The sequence below is a fragment of the Bos taurus genome, chromosome 2 (assembly GCF_002263795.3).
Source record: "Bos taurus isolate L1 Dominette 01449 registration number 42190680 breed Hereford chromosome 2, ARS-UCD2.0, whole genome shotgun sequence".
Lineage (NCBI taxonomy): Eukaryota > Metazoa > Chordata > Mammalia > Artiodactyla > Bovidae > Bos > Bos taurus.
Window position 1 is genome coordinate 62,065,585 of NC_037329.1, and position 9,550 is coordinate 62,075,134.

Genomic DNA, 9,550 nt, shown 5'->3' on the forward strand with positions numbered 1-9,550 from the left:
CAGTGTCTGATTCCCGCCTTGACACAAGGGGGGTGGTGGTGGACACTTTTTTTTTTTTTTTTTAGGCTCACTTGTTCAGTCGCACTGTGGGGAGGGAGGGACACTGCAAACAAATAACACTGGCGTGTGCTCACAGTATCTCAGTCACACTGGGCCTGCCCCCGTCATGGCGCTTGTGCCCTCCCTGCCCACACTGCTCAGGCTCTAGGTTGCTCCGCCGGGAACCGTCTGAGGCCAGCCCTGGGCTGCATGCACCTCCCAGGTCTAAGCTGCTCAGGTCCAGGCACTTGGGTAGTCCTCAGAGATGCAGACTCGGTTGGGCCTGTGTTTTGTGCCCTTCTCAGGTCCGAGCAGCTCAGGTGATGAGGTGTTTGGCGAGCATGGTCGCTGTGACTTATCACCTCCCCAGTCCCTGCCACTCGGTTTTCTGGGTGTACAACCGGCGCACCTTCGCAGGCAGATGTCCAGAACCACAAGAAGTCTTAGTTAGCAAAGAAGCCTGCTTGCAGGTTGGTAGATAATGTCTCTCTGGGGCTCTGATTGCCCCTTTCTGGCTCTGGCTGCCTGTCACCAGAGGGGGATGGTCTGCAGCTGGCTAGTTCTGTTCAGTCCTTAGTTCTGTGCGCAGGCCTGGTGATGTCTTAGGTTAGGGCTTTGCGCGTGGTAGCTATCCTGCAGTCTGGTTTGCTAGCCCAAGTTAGTTCGCTCAGATTGCCCTCGGGCATTCAGGCCTGGTCCTTATTCTAAGCAATGCAGCCCACACCTCCCTGTCCAGCCTCCACTTGCTAGTGGCAGGTGCAGGTGTCTGCGCTGCTTCTCCACTGGGGGAGTTACCGTTGGGCACATAATCTGTGGGTTTTAGTTATTTATTTTTCCTCCCTGTTATGTTGCCCTCTGTGCTTCCAAGGCTCGCCACAGAATCGGCAGTGAGAGTGTTTCCTGGTGTTTGGAAACTTCTCTCTTTTTAAGACTCCCTTCCCAGGACGGAGCTCTGTCCCTACCTCTTTTGTCTCTTTTTTTGTCTTTTATATTTTTTCCTACCTCCTTTTGAAGACAATGGGCTGCTTTTCTGGGTCCCTGATGTCCTCTGCCGGCATTCAGAAGTTGTTTTTGTGGAATTTACTCAGCGTTTAAATGTTCTTTTGATGAATTTGTGGGGGAGAAAGTGGTCTCCCCATCCTATTCCTCCATCATCTTACAACCGCCTCTGAGAATACTTTTTAATGAAAGATTTCTTACGTTTTTGTTTTGTATTGTTCTTTTATAAACAAATCTGAAATAATCTTTTGTTTTATCTTTTGGTGGGGAGCTTAAAATGTTTTAGACAACTGGAATCAAATTCTTTGAAATGTAGAAGGAGACAAAAGATGCTGGTGTTATTAAACATTATTCAGTGGAGGTGACAGTGCCCTGCTTTGTATATTTTATCTTTTGTAGTCTTTGTTTTTGACATTTTATTCATTTATTTGGCTATTTTATTTGTTCCTCTTTTAAGATGTAAGAGAAGAACCAGTTGAGGGAGTGGGGTAAGACAGTAAATTGAAAACAAACACATTAACTGGAAGACTCCTTAATCAATGGTGAAATCCTTAGCACCCTTTTCCTGATCACTTCACTTCTGATCAACTTCCAGGTCACTGGTTAGCTAGTGCTGTATCCTCCAGGCAGGAGATTGGAGGACTCCTTTCTGGATAAACTGACTGGACCAAGAAAAGGCTGTGGAGCCTGAAAGGAATCCCCAGACTAGCAGTCACCAATGACCTTTAGTGAGGTCCCCCACTTGGAGCTTCCATTGGCATTTTAATGTCTTATTTTTAAATGTGAATAGACAAGTCAGGACATGGAAGCAACCTAGATGTCCATCAGCAGACGAATGGATAAGAAAGCTGTGGTACATATACACAATGGAATATTACTCAGCCATTAAAAAGAATGCATTTGAATCAATTCTAATGAGGTGGATGAAACAGGAGCCTATTATACAGAGTGAAGTAAGTCAGAAAGAAAAACACCAATACAGTGTACTAATGCATATATATGCAATTTAGAAAGATGGTAACGATGACCCGATATGCGAGACAGCAAAAGAGACACAGATGTATAGAACAGTCTTTTGGACTCAGTGGGAAAAGGCGAGGGTGGGATGATTTGCGAGAATAGCATTGAAACATGTATATTATCATATGTGAAGCAGATTGTCAGTCCAGGCTCGATGCATGAGACAGGGTGCTCAGGGCTGGTGCACTGGGATGACCCTGAGGGATGGGATGGGGAGGAAGGTGGGAGGGGGGTTCAGGATGGGAAGCACATGTACACCCATGGCTGATTCATGTCAATGTATGGCAAAACCACTTCAATATTGTAAAGTAATTAGCCTCCTATCACTTCATGGCAAACAGATGGGGAAACACTGGCTGACTTTATTTTTGGGGGCTGCAGAATCACTGCAGATGGTGATTGCAGCCATGAAATTAAAAGACACTTACTCCTTGGAAGGAAAGTTATGACCAACCTAGACAGCATATTAAAAAGCAGAGACATTACTTTGTCAACAAATGTCTGTCTAGTCAAGGCTATGGTTTTTCCATTAGTCATGTATGGATGTGAGAGTTGGAGTATAAAGAAAGCTGAGCACCAAAGAATTGATGCTTTTGAAACTGTGGTGTTGGAGAAGACTCTTGAGAGTCCCTTGGACAGCAAGCAGATTCAACCAGTCCATCCTAAAGGAGATCAGTCCCAGGTGTTCATTGGAAGGACTGATGTTGAAGCTGAAACTCCAATATTTTGGCTACCTGATGCAAAGAGCTGATTTATTGGAAAAGACCCTGATGTTTGGAAAAATTGAAGGCAGGAGGAGAAGGGGATGACAGAGGATGAGATAGTTGGATGGCATCACTGACTCAATGGGCATGGGTTTGGGTGAACTCTGGGAGTTGGTGATGGACAGGGAGGCCTGACGTGCTGCAGTTCATGGGGTTGCAAAGAATTGGACACGACTAAACTGAACTGAACTAAAATAAATTAATTAATTTATTTAAAAAAAAAACCAACTCCGTTGGGAACATGTCAATCCCAAACTGACACACTGCTATATTTAAAATGGGTAACCAGCAAGGACCTACTGTATAGCACAGGGAACTCTGTTCAGTGTTAAGTGGCAGCTTGCATGAGAGGGGATTTGAGGGAGAATGGATACATGTATATGTATTTCTGAATCCTTTTGCTTTCAACGTGAACCTATCACAACATTGTTGATCAGCTATACTCCAATATGAAATAAAAAGTTTAAAAAAAAACTGTGAAAAGACAGTGAAGGTCACCAGGTTTGGAAGAAATCCTCTCATGGGCAAAGCAGAAACCAAAATATGTGAGGACTAGTATGTAAAACAAAAAAAGGATAGAAAAGAAGCAGAAACATTGTAATGAGCTGAAGAAAACTCAATGTGCCAGCAAATCTGGAAAACTCAGCAGTGGCCACAGGATTGGAAAAGGTCAGTTTTCATTCCAATCCCAAAGAAAGGCAATGCCAAAGAATGCTCAAACTACTGCACAATTGAACTCATCTCACATGCTAGCAAAGTAATGCTCAAAATTCTCCAAGCCAGGCTTCAACAGAGGAGCCTGGTGGGCTATAGTCTGTGGAGTCATAAAAAGTCAGATGCGACTGAGCACACACACAGACACCTCTGCTATGGACTCTTCAGTTTTAGACTAAACTGGATCACTTCCTGTGGCTTCCGTTTGTCCTGCCCTTACCTACTTGCATGCCTCTAGTTATGGAATCTCCTTTACATGCCCGTTTCAATTCCTTCTGCTTCTCCTGCACCTGCTGCCGAGTTCCTCCCAGGCCTCACTGTGATGATATTACCTGTGAAATGTCTGCAGTTTTTCTTTCTCGGTTACCACTATCACTGTTAGGAGTTCAGGGTGGAGTTCAGTACCCCAGACTCCAGCTGGGAGTCCCTGACAAAGGGGACTTCCATTTGCTAATAGCCTTGTGAATAAAAAGGAACTGGCTTTATTAATAGACCTGTAAGTGCCTGAAAGCACCCCAGGAAAATTTGGTAAAAAGGTGTATGAAAGAAACCAGCCAAAACCCAAGGCCATAATGGGACTTCCTACTTCTCACCCCAAAGTGAGCAGCAGAGAAGGTTACAGGGCTCGCTTCCGGTGGAGACACGGTCCAAGGGAAGCACACCTCTGGGAAGCACAAGCCCTGAACTGTGTCCCAAGTTCTCAGGCTGAAAAAAATTCAGATTAACAGCTCACCCTCCAGGGGTTGGGACTGAGTGACTGAACTGAACTAAACTGAAGAAAACAAAAAACCTTCTATTCATGTTCACAAGAAGTAAAAGTATTGTACCCACAAAACAGGAATAAGGAAAGGGAATAATCAAAGAACAAGGAAAAGCTCTTAGAAAGTGAACCTATAACATCAGAAAATAATAATCTGACAAGGACTAAAAGGAAGATAATGAGGAAATCATACAGAAAGTAGAACAACAGAGGTAGGAAAAAAATGTGAGAAAAAGCAAAGAAAATCAAATGATCAGTTCAGAAGATTTTCCCTAATAGAAATTCCAGAAATAAAAAACAGAGGGAAAAAAATATAAGAAAATCTCCCAGATCTGATTAAAAATATCTGAAGGACATGGGTTTTTCTGGGTGCTTGGGATCATGAGTAGAAACCAAAACACAGGAGCTACTGATCCCCTGGCTTTTCCACCCTCTTACTGTTCCTACTGTTTCCTTCCCTGATATCTCTTCCTCCTCATTCCACTCTCAACATCCCTCTGCTTTCCATCCATGACTTCTTACCTCCTCCTCCCTCTGTTCGTGACATCCAGGCCTCTGACTGGAACCACCTCTGCTTGTCACTGGTTCCCACACAGGCATCCAGATGTTTCTTTCCCTTCAACTGTGGACCTGCTTCCTGGAATTCACCACCCTGGCACCCACCAGTCCTCATACATATCTAAAAGTAAACTTCTATTTCCTTATCTCTTCTCTTTTTGCCTTCTATTCTAAGATAATGAGACAATAATAAGCCCATTTATCTTCCTATATTCTCTGTTATGATAATTCAAAATGTCATCCATACAGTGTCAGAAGTCAGAAACTTAGGAGTCTGAGGAGCACTCTAGTCCCTTCCATCTTCCGCACCCCTCCCGTTCAGTCAGTAGCCCATGTGTCCTGATTTCCCAGGCAGCCCTCCTATTCCATCGTTCTTCTGTGTGAGGTCATCGGACATTTGAGAAGGAAATCTGTGGTGTGGAAAAGCTGAACAAAATAAACTAGTACAAAAATTGATCCTGGAGATAACTTTAAAAAACTAATTTGTATCTTCAGATTTGAGATGATACTGCACATACAAATAAAATCAAAATACTATGAAAAAGGAACAAGAAGGAAATTTTACATGTTAAAAATATGACTGCCAAACTAATTTTATGGAAGCATTGAAAGATAAAATAGCTAAACCCGTTTAGAGGGTAAAAAGACACAAAGAAGGAAAATATGAAAGTAAAAGATGACGTAAATGTCCAGGTCCAACATTCTGCTAACAGGAATTCCAGAAAAGCAGAAGTGAGAAAATGAAGAGGGAGAAACTATCAAAAAAGAATAGAAATGTCCAAGAACTAGAGATGATCAATACTATACAAAATTAATAGGGTATCCTAGGTGCTGAGCAGAAATCATATAGATACAGATGACACAGATAGAGTATATAGACTTAGATCATTGTGAAATTTTAGAATACCAGGGATGAAAAGAAGGTTCCAAAAGCCTCTATAAAATGAAGAAAGAGTTTGCAACTACAAAGGAACATTGTCAGTATCATCAGATGTTGGAAGAAATCAAGCAATTTCTTTAAAGATTTTTGAGAATTGTTTGCCCAGCAAAACTACTAAGAGTTAGGGCAAAATCAGGTCATTTTGAGACATGTACAAGGACTCAGAAAGTTAACCTCTCTTGTAAAATCATTGTTGTTTAACTAGAAATAGCTGGTAGAATTTGTTCACATTTGCTGAATATTTGCCAATATTTTCAAAGTTCAAGGAGTTCTCTGCAGTGCTGTTGTATGAAATAGAACATTCTCTTTAAATGTATAACTATATTTGTTTCTTTGTTACCTTTTTAACACCAAACTCCATGAGTCTGATAATCTCCTTGCTTTCCTCCACCCTTTTCTTAGAATTTCTCTTGTGCGTGGTTTTATAAATCTTGTCTCATGGTTGATTTCATTCTTTATATTTTTGTCTAAATTCTGTAACTTCCACAACTTACTAGATAACTTTGTAATAGTATGCTGCTGCTAAGTCGCTTCAGTCGTGTCCGACTCTGTGCGACCCCATAGACGGCAGCCCACCAGGCTCCGCCGTCCCTGGGGTTCTCCAGGCAAGAACACTGGAGTGGGTTGCCATTTCCTTCTCCAATGCATGAAAGTGAAAAGTGAAAGTGAAGTCACTCAGTCGTGTCTGACTCTTCACGACCCCATGGACTGCAGCCCACCAGGCTCCTCCGTCCATGGGATTTTCCAGGCAAGAGTACTGGAGGGGGGTGCCATTGCAATAGTATATGAGTATATAAATAGTAGTCATACAAAATCAAAGTTGTATGTTACTGAGGAGGACTTTTTTCCTAAAATATATGTTTTAATTATTCCAATATAGGAACAACATAAGTATTCTTTCTTCTCTTCCTACCTTTTTTCCTTTTTTAGAAATTAAAATACTTGTGATTATGTACATTATTATAAAGTTTGCCATCGTAACTATTTTAAGTGTATAATTCAGTGACGTGTATTATATTAATGGTGTTGTACAACTGACACCACTATTTTCAAACCCCATACAGAGACTCCATAACCATTTAGCAATAACTCCATTTTTCCCTTTCTCACAGCTCCCAGTAACCACTATTCCTTCTGTCTTGATTAATTTGCTAAATCTTTCTTATTCAGCACTACTAAAGAATACAGATAAGATTTATTATGTAAACTTTCTCTTTGCAACATTTGCATGTCACTATAGTATCTGTAATCTATTGTGGCATAACAATTTACCCCAAAACTTAGTGCCTTGAAACCACAATAGCTGTGTATTTTTTCTCATGGTTTCTGTGGATAAAGAATCCAGCCTGCGTACAATGGAGATGACATGTCTGCTGCCTGAGAAGTGGGGCCTTTGCTGATCGATCCCAAGACTGGGAGCTGGAATCTGAAAGCTTCTTCACTCACATGTCTGACAGCTGATGCTGACCGTCACTGGGGGGCCCATGTGCGGCTGAAGAGTTGAATGCCCGTACGTGGTTTCTCCAGTGTGGCCTGGGCTTCCCCACAACACGGTGGCTGTGTTCCAAAGGCTAGTGTCCCTCCCGAAAGATAAGGAGAAGGGGAGAGTGCCAGAAGCCCTATCAGCCTCAATGACTGAGCCTCAGAAGTCACACAGCGATGCTTTCATGGCATTCTGCTGACTGACACCGTTACAAAGGTCCACCCAGGTTCTAGGGAAAGGAACACAGACCCCACCTCTAAATGTAGGTGTGTCAGTGTGACATTGAGAGACAAGTGTGTTAAACGGGATAAGAATTGGCCATTTTTGTGCAGTCTGCCACAGCGTGTGTCCACCATGTACCCAGTTCAGGCCTTAGCAGGACTTCTCTAAAATTAACTCCTTTAATTTACCTTAACTGCTGGCTAATCAGCTGTGGAAATGGCTGTTATCCTTTCTCTTAATTAGGAGGTTGAAATTTACATGTTGAAAAGAAGATGGAAAACATGAGATCATGAAGTTGCTGCTTTTAGAAAAGAGAAATCTGTTTCTTAGGAACAAGATAATTATTAAACTATCTCTATTAAAGAAACTGTTCTAATTCATATCTTTACTGCTATTTGAAAATATTCCTTAGTCAGGAAACTATTTTAATATGAAAAATATATTGTTTATGAACATTGTGTTTATAGTTTGGGCATGAAAACATTTTTCAAGTCTTTATTGACCTGAAATATTTAAACACACAATTGCTTCCTTTCCCTGACATACATCTAGAGGCCAAAGTACATTTTTATTATATGACTTCTATAGCCAAGTGCGGAGAAGGCAATGGCACCCCACTCCAGTACTCTTGCCTGGAAAATCCCATGGTTGGAGGAGCCTGGAAGGCTGCAGTCCATGGGGTCGCTGAGGGTCGGACATGACTGAGCAACTTCACTTTCACTTTCATGCATTGGAGAAGGAAATGGCAACCCACTCCAGTGTTCTTGCCTGGAGAATCCCAGGGATGGGGAAGCCTGGTGGGCTGCCGTCTATGGGGTCACACAGAGTCAGACACGACTGAAGTGACTTAGCAATAGCAATAGCCAAGTGACCTAACTTCTCTAATGCTTTAGTGTTGTCATTTGAAATTTGGGAAGAGTAATACTACCTGCCTCACAGAGCTAGCATGAAGATTAAATGAGTTGATATACATAAAATGCTTCACACGTTGTAAGTGCTAAAAAAAAAGTTAGACACAAAGTATATGGAGACAATAGTGGTATTCTACATGTATGTATATATGAAGAGTCATCGCAGGGTTGAATTCATTTCCAATAGGGTATTCAAAAGATAGAGGAATATGGTTAATGACAAGTTTGTTAAGCTATTTCATTTAGGAAGAACACACTCAATAGCCTCTTAATTTAATAACTTTGTTTTTTCCTAGTTTGAAAAAGAAAAACAGCGTGATATTCGATCATTCTTTTTACCAAACGCTAAGAAAAGACAGTTGGAGACCTCCTGTGATGAATCAAGGGTATCCCAGGAGAAAAATACTATAGTGCCAGCAGACCCTGTAAAAACAGCCACCAGAGGTGATGAAAGTGATCTTGAACCTGAAGCTAAAAAACTGAAATCGGTCGCCATCGATGACCCTTGCAGGCCCCCTGAGGAGCAGCCATGCCGGCCTGGGCAGGCCGAAGCTCTGCTCACGTTCGGGATCTGCAAGGCCAAGGCCCAGGCCACTACCCCAGCCTTTTGTGGTGAGGGCTGGCAGTGTGCTTTCTGCACCTACATCAATAACTCAGTGTTACCTTACTGTGAAATGTGTGAGAATCCACGGGGCGGCGCTGGTGAGTACATGGAGGGCGACCTTGAGGCGGGTAGCAGTGGTGTCTTCAGATAACCTGTGTGTTGAGAGACAACTGCTGTCATCAGAGATCCATGACTGGGTTCCAACTTCAGTGTTTAAGCTGGAGGAAGAGCTTCCACAGTGAAGACTGTGAATTTATCCCCTTGTGGAATGTGAAAAGCTCCCAGTTCTGTCAAGAATATATATCCCCTGGCGTCTGTGACATGGCATTAATTTGGCACAAATGGACATTTCTGATTAATGCCAGCAGGACGTGTATTCAGTGGGCAGGAATAGAAGCTCTGTTGCTATGGCAGCAAATATGCCTTATAGCCATAGACCTGCTGTTTTCTTTCCTCTGTAGAATATACTTGTTTTTAAAGAAATTGTAGATTATTTTGTTTAAATAGCAGAATGAATCCAGTGTAGCTTCTTCGCC

The 9,550-nt window shown here is 42.3% G+C and overlaps 1 protein-coding gene across 3 annotated transcripts in view; it reads left to right on the forward strand.

Moving 5' to 3' along the window:
• The window catches only part of ZRANB3 (zinc finger RANBP2-type containing 3), a 303,685-nt gene that overhangs the window by 264,934 nt on the left and 29,201 nt on the right, over nt 1-9,550 (forward strand). For all 3 annotated transcript variants that reach the window (XM_002685411.7, XM_005202542.5, XM_059878566.1), the window contains one exon: nt 8,707-9,112. In XM_002685411.7, coding sequence (XP_002685457.2) covers nt 8,707-9,112 — 406 coding nt within the window. The remainder of the gene's footprint in view (nt 1-8,706; nt 9,113-9,550) is intronic.